The sequence below is a fragment of the Halichoeres trimaculatus genome, unplaced genomic scaffold (genome assembly GCF_033239565.1).
Source record: "Halichoeres trimaculatus isolate MK-OKI-2021-1 unplaced genomic scaffold, fHalTri1.1 fHalTri1_scaffold_3, whole genome shotgun sequence".
NCBI lineage: Eukaryota > Metazoa > Chordata > Actinopteri > Labriformes > Labridae > Halichoeres > Halichoeres trimaculatus.
Window position 1 is genome coordinate 12,482,828 of NW_027437181.1, and position 13,577 is coordinate 12,496,404.

Consider the following 13,577-nt stretch of genomic DNA (forward strand, 5'->3'; position numbering starts at 1 on the left):
CAATTGAAGAGATAGACAAATGATGCTGGTCTCAACCCACTTGATGCAACTGTTATAACCAAACTTTAATCAGACATTAGTCGCAAGAGATTTGCTTTAATGGGGCTGTTGTGATGGTCAAACAATGTAGAAAAAGTTGTTGCTAGCACACCAGTGAATCACTGTTTAGTTGCCCACATTTTAGACCTACGCTGCTTTATCTGTAGCTGATGAGAAGAGAGTAATTTTCTTTTTTGCTGTGTTTGCAAACTTTAGCTTGCAACCACATTTTTTCTCATTTCAAATTAAAAACTGAAATTTACAGATTGTCCAAGGCAGAAAAACAAAAAGGTTCCTACTGTTATTTATTGTTTCTAATCCCTCATGTCATATTGTGTCCTCAAAAATATTGATTTAGTCATTTGATAACCACTTTGAAACAAACCACCAACTTAGATTTTGTGGTTTTGGTCTTACTTTACTACAAAGATAGACAAGTTGATCGATTTGGGGCACATAATTCTCTGAAGTCAGAGTTATCGAAGCTTCTATATTGCATTATTTATTGTGATAAAGCTGAACAACCATTAGAAATGTTTAAACGTTATATATCTGCTGGGATTTCTTTTTGTTTTTTTTTTCCTTTTTTTTTGTATTTGTTGACAATACGACACCTTTTAGGCATCTTTGATGCCAAGGATGGATGTTACAACAGAAATAAAAAAGATATTAAAAGTTTCAATTTAAAACCGTCACCGAAATTTTGTCAGGTTACGATCAGGTGTGCTTCTTCTGATAAACATACCACATCCTCTCTCCAGGAATATTGCACTGCAGGTTACAGTTAGTTTTCACTTAACTTAACGGTATATGTTTATGTGTGTGTTAAAGTAAGGTGTTGTCTACTCCTTAGACATCCAACCCAGTAAGCACAAAGACCGGAGGAAAGGCTCTCTGGACGTCAGATCTACAACATCTCGAGGGAGCGATGGTGAGAGTGAAGGGAGACTAGCGATGTAAACTCTGGGCGTTTGTTAGCTGATGAAACCTTCCCAGTTGTCTGTTTGTGTTAGGAGTTGATTGGACATGAACACAAAAACACTCATTAGAAAGAGAGTAGAAAGTGCTTTTTTAATTGTTGATGTATTAAAACACAAAGCTGTTGTTGTGCTGTGTCTCATTCTCTCGGACAGGGAGCTCACAGCGAAGGCACTCCTCAATGGCTCGAATCCACTCCATGACCATAGAAGCTCCCATCACCAAGGTGGGTTCATCTCCTTCTCCATCCTCCCTTAGAGCATACATCATATGATCAGCACAGTACTGAAGTGTTGTATCTCATGACTGAACACTTCAGTTTAAAAACAGCCGTAAGCTTTTCTTGTACCGCAGCTGGATATGCAGGCTAGAGGCCGGGCGTACTGTGTCGAGAGGAGATGAAATGCCACATTTCATGCACAAGACAGGAAAGCATGTTGGACCAGCATGACCTGCTGTTTCTGTGGTTTATGTGGTTTGTGCAGCTTGCAGCCTGGATAGTCAGGAACAGAGAAAGTCCCCAGGGATGGGTCATATGACACACAGCAGTTCCACTGCTGTATCATTTGACTGTGGAGTCAGTCCCTGTAGGCATCATCCTCTACAGAATAAAGCACCGATAGAGCTGCTGCCTCTGTGTGTGAGTGTGAGCGTGAGTGTGTGTGAGTGTGTGTAAGTGAGTTATGTAGAACTTGTGTTTCTGCACATGTTCGCTGACCTCGCCACAGGTGCCCTTTTTTAGAACATCCACGCTGATGTTTAAGGGCATAAAATAAACAATTTGTTTCCAAGTATCATACTTCAGGGCCAGTTTATTTTTGCTTTTCCACTTTTAGACAATTTAAAACAAACGATAATTTATTATTGTTAAAAACATTGTCCACTTAGCATCTTTTATCTCATATCTTTATAAGAGTATTAGTCTTGAAAAGTCTTTTCAAGTTCAAATAAAAGTGTCATATTTTAAATAATACGGTATAATGTGTTCCTAATAATGCAGCTAGGGCTGGTTAGCCTGGCTTAACACAAAGAATGGAAACAAAGAATGGAAACTACTCTAAAGGGCCCTTAAAAGCTCCTCTTAAGCTAACTGACTGGAACATCTTATCTTGTTTGTTAGGCCTATATTAAATCAGGACTTTGTGGTTTAACTTCATGTACCAGACTGTTTTGACATTTCCTTTTTGTGTTGATTTAACAAAAACAACAACAAATGTTTGTCCTGACCTCATGACAGAGCTAGGTGAGCTGTTTCACCATGTGTCTCATATTTATGCACAGACAACTTGACCATACTTGGACTCAGTGTATGTAACGTAATAATTTGACTGTTGTCAAACAACTAAAGATGCTTTTGAAACAGATTAACAGAAGTAGGTTTGTGTTTCTAGATTTTCTTTTCAGGGATTTTTCTTCGAACATGACAGATCAGCTGAGGAGAGACAGGAAATCTGGGGAGCAGAAGTAGGAGATGATATGATTAACCGGGCCCCCTATTAAAAGCTTTAAATAGCTTCCTTGGGGAGACCCCTTTCACACACCTGATTGTATATAAAAATAATAATAGTAATAATGAGGAATAGATGCTTGTTGTATACTCTAAGTATTGTATTGTATCTTCTGGATGATGAGTGTGTGAATAAACTAAACTAAACATATGCAGCAAAAGGACAAAGATCAGGGTCCAAGACTGGGATCTGTCAGAACGAGTGCTCTACCAGCTGAGCTAGAGCAACGTCCCATTTCAGTCCCTTTTTCTCTGTCATGAAGTGGATGGATCAGAACATCTTACTGCTATAATTTCAGAGCATTTCAAGGCTTGCTCCTTGCTGTATGTGCTCCCCTTTTGTCCCTTTTACATGTTTTGGGTGCCTCAAACATCAAGGCATAGAGTGTTACATGTGTGGCAAACTTGGGAAGGAACTTGTGTCTCTTTGAGAATCTGGCTTATTTGACATTATAGTGATTGAATTGATTATTTGAAACTTTGCAGTGCTGAGTTTATGGTTTCAGACTTGCTTTGCCTTCTTGATATTGTTGTGAATTGTTTAAATCTTTCTTTAGTTATCAGAGTTTGTCTGTCTGTCTGTGAACAACATAACTCAAAAAGTAACGAACAGGTCTTGATGAAATATCAGGAAATGTTCAAAATGGGAAAAGGAAGAAGTGATTAAATTTTGGAGGTGATCTGGATCACCGTGTGGGTCCAGGACTATTTTAAAGAACTCTTTATCATTGTGCGATAGAGCCGTTTTCACCATATGTGTATATAACTCCGCGATAAATGGTCGGATTGCTTTGCACAACAATGCAGGACAAGGTCACCATAATTTCTGACAGATGTAAAAGTATGATCCAGATCCTGGCAATATTCTGGATACTAAGATCTGTAATATGAAATATGTACTGGGTCATCATAATTTTTTAACAGTGTCAGGTAACAGATTATCGTACAAACCTGCAACTAACACCAAATCATAGCAGACAGTCTGCTGAAAGGGAGAATAACATTAAAGTAGGACTACAGTGTTGCATGACAACCACAGTATGCATGTCGGAGGTCTGTGATCTCTGATTATTTTTCTAGTTATCATTGTTTTAACATTACTTTTCTGTTATCCAGGTAATAAACATCATCAATGCAGCACAGGAAAGCAGTCCTATGCCTGTGGCAGAGGCCTTGGATCGGGTACTGGAGATCCTGAGGACCACTGAGCTCTACTCCCCTCAGTTAGGCACCAAGGATGAGGATCCCCATACCAATGACCTGGTTGGGGGCCTTATGACGGTAAGCAGCACATCCTTGAAAGCATGCCGCTGCTTCAAGAAGTCTGAAACACCCAAGCAGTTTCCTTCCCCTGCAAATGAATTGAATATGATAACACACACGCAGAGCATTCACAGGATTCCACTGTGATATCATGCATGACTGTGAGAGTGTCCCTAAAGTGGCCACTGTGATAATATGTTGAATCAAAGCAACAGAGTCACTAGTGTCTATGTGTGCTTTTGTTTTTGTGGGGCTCATATTTTGAGGGGGGACTGAGAAAGAGACAGAGATTAACAGACAGCAATGGTGAAGTCCACAAGTAGAAAGAGTGCCAAGTTGGCAGTCTTGGCAACAACCCCAGAGGAAGTGTTAGATTGTCCTTTGTGCTCCTGTAGGCTGGAGAGGAAAGCCCACCCCACCCCTTCTCTCTCTGTCTCTGTCTCTCTGCACACAGACTGCTGCACACAGTCACACTCACATGAACCTCTTCCTCTTTACTCCGCAGGCCTGGAAACATCCTGTTCTTTGGATCAGATGAATGAGCATGGCTTAACTTATACATGTACTACAGACACACAGAGGCAGAGAGGTGTTACACATCATTTCCCCACAAAACACTTTGTCTGCGTGACTGATAAGGGCTTACAAAACCAGTCAAATATTTGGTGTAAGCTTAGGTCAGGATGAACATTTAAATACGGTCTCTTTAGACGAAGATGTAATTGTTTTCTTTATTTAGTCTCTTTTTTGTTGTGGTGAGGTGCGTCAGGTCTCACCTCAGAAGACACTGAGCGAGGAGCTGTAATCTTTCTAGGGATGAGACTTAAAATAACCAGTGTGTACAGAGGCAGCACCACCATCAGACAATGCTCGGGTCAAAGATGAGCCGGTCTCCTTTTCCTTTTCGCTTGTGAAGTAAATATTTCACTCAGTGACACACGCCCTTGAATTCACTCACGCCCAAAATATATGTATCATGCTCCAAAATGAGTGGTTAATTCAGAGCTGCTCCATGAAGACCTGACTGTTGGCTGAAATGTGGTTGAAGAGAATTTGAAGCTTCACAGTATATCCTTTTTAATTTTCCCACATTTAAATGACAAAGTGGCCTGAGTCCATGATGTTGTTCTGCTTAAAAGTACATTTTTAGTTTGCTCTAATTTCAGCTCTTTAACTCGTTCTTTCTCTCACGTACTGCCGTCCCAAGGCGGGATGTTTACATCTGTTGAGTCTCGGCTACAGTGCTTGACGCACTGAGGCATAATGGTGGCACAAAGTTGTTCTGCCTCTGACTCTCCTCAGCAATAGAGGCAGAATGTGTAGTGTTAGAGCAGGCAAGGAGGTGTGTGTGTGTGTGTTCATGTGGGTCTCCTGCAGTGCTGTGCATGTTGTAATCCTGCAATGCTCTTGTAACTAAAAACTGTTTGATCTCTGACTTACACTCAACTATTAACAGCTGGTGTAAATCAACGTCCAGCAAGAGCCAGATCAGCACACCTCTAACCACTGAGAACAGTGTTTGATTATTCAGGCGCTGATGTGTCACCCCGCTGTTAGGCTTCAGTTTATGATCCCAGCATGCAGCACCGACAGGAGGAAGACATACGATATCATGAAATAATTAACTGTAGATTACCTGGCAGTTGTTCATAACTTAACTTGCTGTCACGTGTGACACAGTTATCATCACAGTTCATAAATATGGAAATAATTTGGTTTCATTAATAAGCTCAGCTTAACAGCCTCCTCCTGTCCCCTCCCTCTGTGTGCTGCTGGGGAAACAATATGAGGTGTCAACATAACAACTTTGAGAATGTTGTGTCATAGCAAAGACGGAAGAACTCGCATCGAAGGGCTTGTCTGGAAAATCTGGAAGAACAAGTTTCATTTAATGTCCAGTCATAGTTTATGAGTATGGTTCAGTCAGCATGCATATTTTTATTGCAATTAACGAACGTTAAAAAAAAAAACAGTTTACTGTCTCCTGAGTAATTTTGCAACAAACTTAACTTCACTGGCTATTTGATTAGAATGGGTCTATCGATGATGAGTCCTCTAAATTTAGCATAGAGGATATTAATTGACAGCTTTATTCCAGAAAAAAATTCACAAGTTAAAACAATTTACTACAGTGCATCCAAACTGAGCTCAATCATTCCTTATCAGAAGACTTGGTTGCTGTGATCCTGTATGCATTCACACATGAATTCATACACTGTGTGAATGGTGACTTTATGAGTCATTTGTTCGCAGTCCAGTTTTCAAGTTGTCCTTCTGACACTTTCTTTTCTTTTCTCCCCACAGGATGGTTTACGAAGATTGTCAGGAAATGAATACATCTTGTCTACGAAACGTACGTTATACAAAGCATGCAGAAGAGAGACTAGGATAAGTAGATTGTGTTTTAGAGTTTTTTTATCTGCTGTAATCTGGAAAAGATTCTTTTTCCTCATGTAGTTCATATAATTTCTTATGAATCTGTTTCTTAATGTTTCTTATCTCATCTCCTCTCACAGAACCTCACATCCCCAGTCACTTGACAACTCCCCTGTCACTAAATGACATCCCCCCTCGCATCGCCCAGACCATGGAGAACGAAGAATCCTGGGACTTTGACATTGTTAACTTGGAAGCTGCAACCATGAAACGGTGAGGAGATGACAATGATAGGGGCTACAGGGGGGAATTTATCGCTATGCCTGAAGTGTTGAACAAAAACTTGGGAAGAAAGTTCATGTTAGACTTCTTCCAACAGGCCTCTGACCTACCTGGGCCTGAAGATCTTCTCCCGTTTTGGGGTCTGTGAGTACCTGAACTGTCCTGAGGCCACCCTGCGCTCCTGGCTACAAGTGATTGAAGCTAACTACCACTCCAGTAACTCCTACCACAACTCCTCTCACGCTGCTGATGTCTTGCATGCAACGGCATATTTTCTCTGCAAAGAGAGGGTCAAGGTAAATAAACATATAGACAGTTTGTGGTTGTTAAGTGTGTCTAAGAGAAACTGTTTTGTTTACAAGTGTTTTTCTCTTCATTGGTTGTTGAACACTCAAAGATTCTCGACCTCTCTTCCATAAAGAGCAGCTCTGGGCTCAGGTTGAGGGTCAGATGTCTCGTCTCAGCATCTGTTATCCAATAGAGTCATGGTTTCACCCAAGTGTGTCAGTGGCTCACTGGTTTAGGCCACGCACTGGCTAATCTGATTATAAAACTGTCTATTTCTGATCTCAGTCCAGTGATCTTTCATTGGCTTAGCCACTGAACTGTGAAGTTACATCACCCAAGGTTAATGAATCCCTGGAAGTCTACAGGTTAGCGGCTTGGTTATGGTGCAAATTAATTTGAAAATGAGCACTTAATTTAATGATCAATGAATAAATACCTGTTTTTTATTTGAACATTTGAACATTTCAAGTTTTTATAGTTCTGTAAAATTGCTAAAAAATTACACAGAAAACATGACTGATGTTTTTAGCTTGATGCCTGAAAAAAATGAGGCCAGCTTTTGTCTCATTAGTCAAATTGTATTGTTAAATATTTGTCATAATAGAAGAAATGTCCTTTTCTATAGTTGTGCAACTATGTTTATGTTGAATCTGCTTTTTTGCTTGATCTAGAGCCTTATTGTGCTTGTGTTGCTTTTTGAACTAAAGGTTTTATGGGGTGGCAGTAGAAAAATGCCCCCTTTGCAGTCTGTTGCATATAAATTAGAAAAACTTCAAAGGAAAAAACATTAGTTTCCCTTTGCTGTATCAAGACTTTCTGCCTGCAGAGCTGCCTCTTGGTTCAAACTGCTGTTTCACCTGGACGCACGTCACATTTGTGTTGAATGTGGGTTATGACAAGTCTTGCCAAAGTACTAGAGGGTTGCACGTTTCTTACTTACAACCCCAAAATTATCCCCTAAAAGACGTGCTTCTTTCCCTTTCCTGCACACAACCTTTTCACCAGGTTTTCACATTTTCATTTTTTTCCTGTCCTCCAAACAGCAAAGTTTGGATCCCATCGACGAGGTAGCCGCCCTCATCGCTGCTACAGTGCATGATGTGGACCACCCAGGACGCACCAACAGCTTCCTGTGCAATGCTGGCAGTGAGCTGGCCATCCTTTACAACGACACAGCGGTGTTAGAGAGCCACCATGCAGCCCTGGCCTTCCAGATCACCACGAGAGATGATAAATGCAACATCTTCAAAAACATTGAAAGGTGGGGGGTTACTTCACATAAGTTCATATTCCTCAAAACATTCAGAAAACTGGTTTCTTGGTGCAATTCCTTAAATTTAACTTAGACACAAAAGTTAGTTTTATTTTGGGGTGAACTTCTCCTTTAATTTATTTCAAATTAGGTGATTTTGCTGATTTTGTGCATTTGCAAACGTTTCCTTTTGGTTACCTTTTCTTGTACAGTAAAGAAAGATTTTTGTACCAATGCTGAAATGGTGAAAAAGTCACATTTTCGATACCTAAATTCACATAAAAATGGTTAACGATTCAGACATCACCTGAAGTACCACAGCAGGTAAGATAAGCAAGCATGTGTGTTGATGAAAATAATATGGTGTGTGTGTTGACAGTGACAAGTTAGTAATGTGATTTGAGTCCTGGAGCAGAATAGCTCACATGTGCCGGACCCCTCTGAGGGAGGCGGTGAACAAAGCATCCATTCATCTCCAGTGTCACTACAGTCTGAGGGGGAAAACTGTTCACATGGGTTTTTATGCTATTTAAAACACTGTCATCCTTCTGTTTCCTCCTTTTCTGCTCACTTTGCCCCCTCCTCTTCTGATTCTGGGCATTTCCATCTCTCTCTTCTCACAGGAATGAATATCGAACACTACGACAGGCAATCATCGACATGGTGCTCGCAACGGAGATGACCAAACACTTTGAACACGTCAATAAATTTGTCAACAGCATCAACAAGCCACTGGCTGCTCTGGAGGAGAATGGGGTGAGATTGAAATGAAGTTTTCAAACATTGATATATTTCCTGTCCGTGAGGAAAGAGAAGTTCTAAATTTAGCCTCTTTTTTTCTGAATGGATGAGAGTTGTGCGTCAGCAAGAAGGACACTAGAGCATTCAAACACTCGATTAACGTTGTAATCTCATTCTGTCACTGGCTATCATAGACCTACAGTTTACAAACAGTTATTATAAAAGAGTCTGACAGACGATGATCCAGGTTCAGGGGACTTGTGGCCTGTTGTTGCCCGTGCACAAATAGCTTTGTGGGGAGAGAATTTTACAACTTGGTACTATCTTTCTCACTCCTGTGTGGAATGCACAACACAGACTTTTAAAAGTTGTCATCCGTTTTAAAGGTATGAATAAAGAAAAAATGATTGGAAACTGTTTTTGTACTTAATTTATAAAACTTTTGGAGCTTGTTAGGTTGTACAGGTGAAACGTTTGAGTGTTTACTGTGTAATGGAGTTCACACTGATAAAAATAGCTCTGTGGCGTTGGTTTGACATGCACTTTGATTTAGTCAACCTATATACTAAAACGTTCAAAGCAGACAGAGGACCCTCTTCTCTTATTCTTACCAAAAAGAGCTTCTGTGCAACCTGAAAAGCCACAAAAATGTAGTAGGCTTCAAATCATGTGACTTTCTGACCCTTATTGTTCCTTAATAAGCAAAATAAACACACTTAACACCAACTCTCTGTTAAAAAGATAAACCTTGTCTTCTGTCACTTTTGCTTTCCACTTTAGTTTCTGTACAGTCAGTTATTTTTAAAGTGGCCAGCTGCTGTGTGCTGTGGTTTACTGAGCTGCCTGTTAAGTTGTCTTTATGCTAATGTGCTCTTTTTTTTGTCTTTTTAGGGAAACAGCGATGAGGAATCTGTCAAAGGCATCCTGACATCTCCTGAGAACCGAATCCTTGTCAAGAGGATGTTGATTAAGTGTGCAGACATCTCCAATCCATGTAGGCCTCAGGAGCTCTGCATAGAGTGGGCCGGACGCATCTCAGAGGAGTATTTTGCACAGGTAATTTGAAAAAATGACATATTGCGATGATGATGATGGACCCAGCAGGAAGCAGCTGTGCTTTTTATGCATTCTCAACAGATTTTGTTTGTAATGATATATATATAAATATATATATATTTTATTTCTTTTGTACAGACTGATGAGGAGAAGAGACAAGGCCTACCTGTGGTTATGCCTGTGTTTGACAGAAACACATGTAGCATCCCAAAGTCCCAGATTTCCTTCATAGACTACTTCATTACTGACATGTTTGATGCATGGGATGGTAAGAGCATAATGCAAACACTACAAACACACACAGAACTTCAAGTCTGCATGCTACTGGTTTCTGACTGGGGGAAAATTTGTAAACTTATATCGAAGTTTGTTTGACTTCCTCATTTTCATTGTATTTATTTTGAGATGGATTTTGATTCTCAGAAGAATTGGACTATTGCTTTTTCCATGTAAATATACTTTTAATTAAACCATATTTTAACCAGGTGAGATTTATTTAGATCAAAGTCCTCTTTTGCAATAGTGTCCTGGCCATTACCATCAGCAGCATACTTAAAGATTATGACAAACATTAAGCAGCCCTACATACAAAAACTGAAGATCAATGAATGTCTGTCTGTCTCCCCAGCTTTTGCAGACCTCCCCAATCTTATGCAGCACTTGGACAACAACTTTAAGTACTGGAAAGGCCTGGATGAAAGAAAGCTGCACAGCCTGCGACCGCCTCCAGAGTAGGCCACTGCACTGTCTGGTGGCCCTGGTGACTCTGCAGTCCGGGCTAGCCCTCCTCTCTCATGCTGGGGTGTCTCTCTCCCTGCCAGCTGAAGGGCCTCTCCGCCTTCACTCTCCTGCTTCTGTAGCACGCTGAGCGTCCACATGTTCCATACAGAAACCACAGAAGGACCTCCTGACAGGAGCTTGCAGCTTTGACACTGCTGGCGTCCTTGTCAGATAAGAACTGTGATGAACACACAGCATCTTAATGAACTTCACATGCCTTTCAGGCATTCGCATTGTAGCTGGACAGGTGACATGACTGAAAAAAAAAGGGTCCGTACAGGTCTCCTTGCAAAGCATCCGTCCCCCAAATGACCACGTGGGCTCTCCTGTCTGCCTGTGAAGCTGCTGTTTGAGTAGAAAACTGATGTTTATGAAGGAGCGAGTAAAACTGGAGGAAAGGATGAAGTGTGGTCTGAATCAAAAGGTGTCCATTCACCTTTAACCTCCACCCCTGTGCTCGCAGCAGGACAGGACTTCTCCCTCTGCCCCTGGAGGCCACAATATGAAAGTACACTCCACTGCTTTTCTTTTTTTTTGTTGTTTTGCAATATACTCGTGTGTCCCTCAGAAACAGATCCAAGTTGACACTACAGACAAGTAAAAGGGGATACTTTTTCTTTTGATCTGGCAGTGGGTTTTTGTGTAAGGCCACTGCCGAGAGACAAAAAAACCTCGAAACATGAAAGAACACTCCACTGTTTTTTTTTTTTTTTTTTGTTTTTGAATATATCAGTGTGTCCCTCTGAAACACATCCATGTTGACACAGAAGTATCATTGCAAACATGTTGGTGGAGAGAGGATCTTTTTTGTTTTTTGGTCAGGGAGTGGATCTTAAACTAAGGCCACTGCTGAAAGACAAAAACCTCAACACTACAGGTGATTTGGTATATTAACTTTGCTTAGATGTTCCTATGTTAAAATTAAATCATTAAATTAGTGAAACAAAAGTTTCAAAAAGAGAGAGAAAAGCCAAAGCTTATGAAGTGAAATACTACTATGACTCTCAAAAATTCACACATATTATCCATATTGATCATTACCATATTAAACATTTTTATTTTCTTATCAAAAGTACAGCACCAGTTTGAATGGACACTTTTGTATTGCACTGTAAACAATATTAGAAATGTCGACGTCTCAGTGATTTGTCCAGGGATGGGATGTTGCGTTGTAGAATAAGCTGTTACTGTTGATCATCAGGAGAGTGCGAGTGCGTGTGCATGTAGGAGTGCGTGTGTAGGTGTGTATGTGTGTGTGTGTCGGGGTTGTAGGTGTGGGTGTGTGGGTGTATTCATTGTTGCAACGATCCCTTACTCTTGGTTTAATGCTGTAAACCGCTTGACATTTGACAACAGCAGAAATATGTGAAAAAACATTTTGGACTTGAAAATTTTTTCTCCCAGAAATTTTTGTATCTGGTTTATCCTACTGAAAAGACTGCCTTATTTTATACAATATTTATACAGTACATCCCACTGTGCAACTGCAACGGACATCTGGAGTTTTTATTATGACATAGTCAGAAGGTTATGTTCAAGTAAAATCTCAATATTTTTATAGACAATGAATTTTACACTGGATTTGCAGCAAATGAGATCAACCATTCTAGCTATCTGAATACCTGTGAATTGGATGGTCCTGCAGAGCATGTATACAGAGAACTAAATGGTTAAGACGGATGTGGATCGCAGAGTTGTCTATCACTGTCTTTAAGCAGTCTCCTAAAGGCTGGCTTGCATTGATTTTTTGATCAAACATCATTCTGTTTTGGCCACTTGTCCAACATCCTTATGCACAGACCCAGGAACAGGTTTCTGTTCAAGGCTGGTTTCAGATTAGGATACTAATATATGTTAAAGATTGTTGCTTATTAAGACTATTTCCTCTTTAAACAGTATATAAATGCCATAACAGCTAAGCAAATGATGGTTAATAAGATGTATTGACCATGTTTATCTTTGTTTCTCTCTTATGACAGAATTGTACACTCAGTCAGGGGATTTGTTTGTTCCTTCTGATTCACATCTTGGTCTGAAGGCACGGAAGAAAATTAGAAACTATTCAATGAAAAATAAAATAATGTCAATATGTTTGCAGTCTGTTTTCTACAGTGATTCCTTATCTGTACTCGTAACTTTGTCATCTGCATTTTATTTTCTCTTCTGTCTTGTGCTTTCTAATGCAACCCTACATCACAAATGTACAAAACTTCATGAGTCAGTCTTGCTTTTACTTTCTTAGTGACAAACCAAAGACGCATTGTCCATACAAGTGGTTTCTGTGACCAATAACAAGTAAGTTCCTGTGATGCCTCTTGACTTTGTGGGTGTCCTGCTCCACCATGGGAGAGTCTTCATGGGCTTGTGAACGTTGGAAAACCCAGAGGTTCAGTGCTCCTCTCTGCCCTGCAATCAGACTTTGGGATGAGGAGCTGCACACATACCCCTGCCCCAAGGGATCAGTATATTGGATAATGGTTGCTGTATTATATGCACACTCAATGACTGCAGAGGCAAAACCCTTGAGTGTACAGAATTGCCACTTGTAATTTTAACTTTTTTACCTTTTAGCAGACACAAGCTCTGTTCCCACAGTTCTACAGTCCTAATTTGGGATTTATTTTTAGGAAAACTTTATTAAAGGTAGCAAACGTTGTATGTGACTGTGCCAAGACAAGAGAGAGTGCTGGTTGTTTGAGGGAAAAATGATATTTACAGTCGTCTTCAGAGTCTGTATCACTTTGTTGACCCTGCAACTTTTACCTTCCAAGGTGTTTGGTTGCTACAGGGTATGTTCTTCAGCTTCCTTCTTTGTTTCTGGCAAAGACTCAATAATCCACTGCTGCTGGAGTTTTTTTTTTTTTTGTCAGCTAAATATAGACAGGCTGTTAAAAGCTTTTGAAGAAGAATTTAGTACTTTCATGGTTCGAGCAGGGACAGTCTTTCATTTCAAATAAGTAAACTAGTCTTATTTTTGCACAGCATACTCTCTGTTCATTTATCAAATTATGCCAA

The 13,577-nt window shown here is 40.2% G+C and overlaps 1 protein-coding gene across 1 annotated transcript in view; it reads left to right on the plus strand.

The window, feature by feature from the left end:
* pde8a (phosphodiesterase 8A) overlaps positions 1 to 11,621 on the plus strand; it is a 51,624-nt gene extending 40,003 nt beyond the window's left edge. The window contains exons 12-22 of the mRNA XM_074666127.1: positions 893 to 970; positions 1,173 to 1,243; positions 3,641 to 3,805; positions 6,092 to 6,140; positions 6,304 to 6,436; positions 6,543 to 6,741; positions 7,777 to 7,994; positions 8,609 to 8,741; positions 9,618 to 9,782; positions 9,921 to 10,050; positions 10,411 to 11,621. Of these exons, the coding sequence (XP_074522228.1) occupies positions 893 to 970; positions 1,173 to 1,243; positions 3,641 to 3,805; positions 6,092 to 6,140; positions 6,304 to 6,436; positions 6,543 to 6,741; positions 7,777 to 7,994; positions 8,609 to 8,741; positions 9,618 to 9,782; positions 9,921 to 10,050; positions 10,411 to 10,517 (1,448 nt within the window). The 3' untranslated portion in view covers positions 10,518 to 11,621. The remainder of the gene's footprint in view (positions 1 to 892; positions 971 to 1,172; positions 1,244 to 3,640; positions 3,806 to 6,091; positions 6,141 to 6,303; positions 6,437 to 6,542; positions 6,742 to 7,776; positions 7,995 to 8,608; positions 8,742 to 9,617; positions 9,783 to 9,920; positions 10,051 to 10,410) is intronic.
* Positions 11,622 to 13,577: the final 1,956 nt, after the last annotated feature.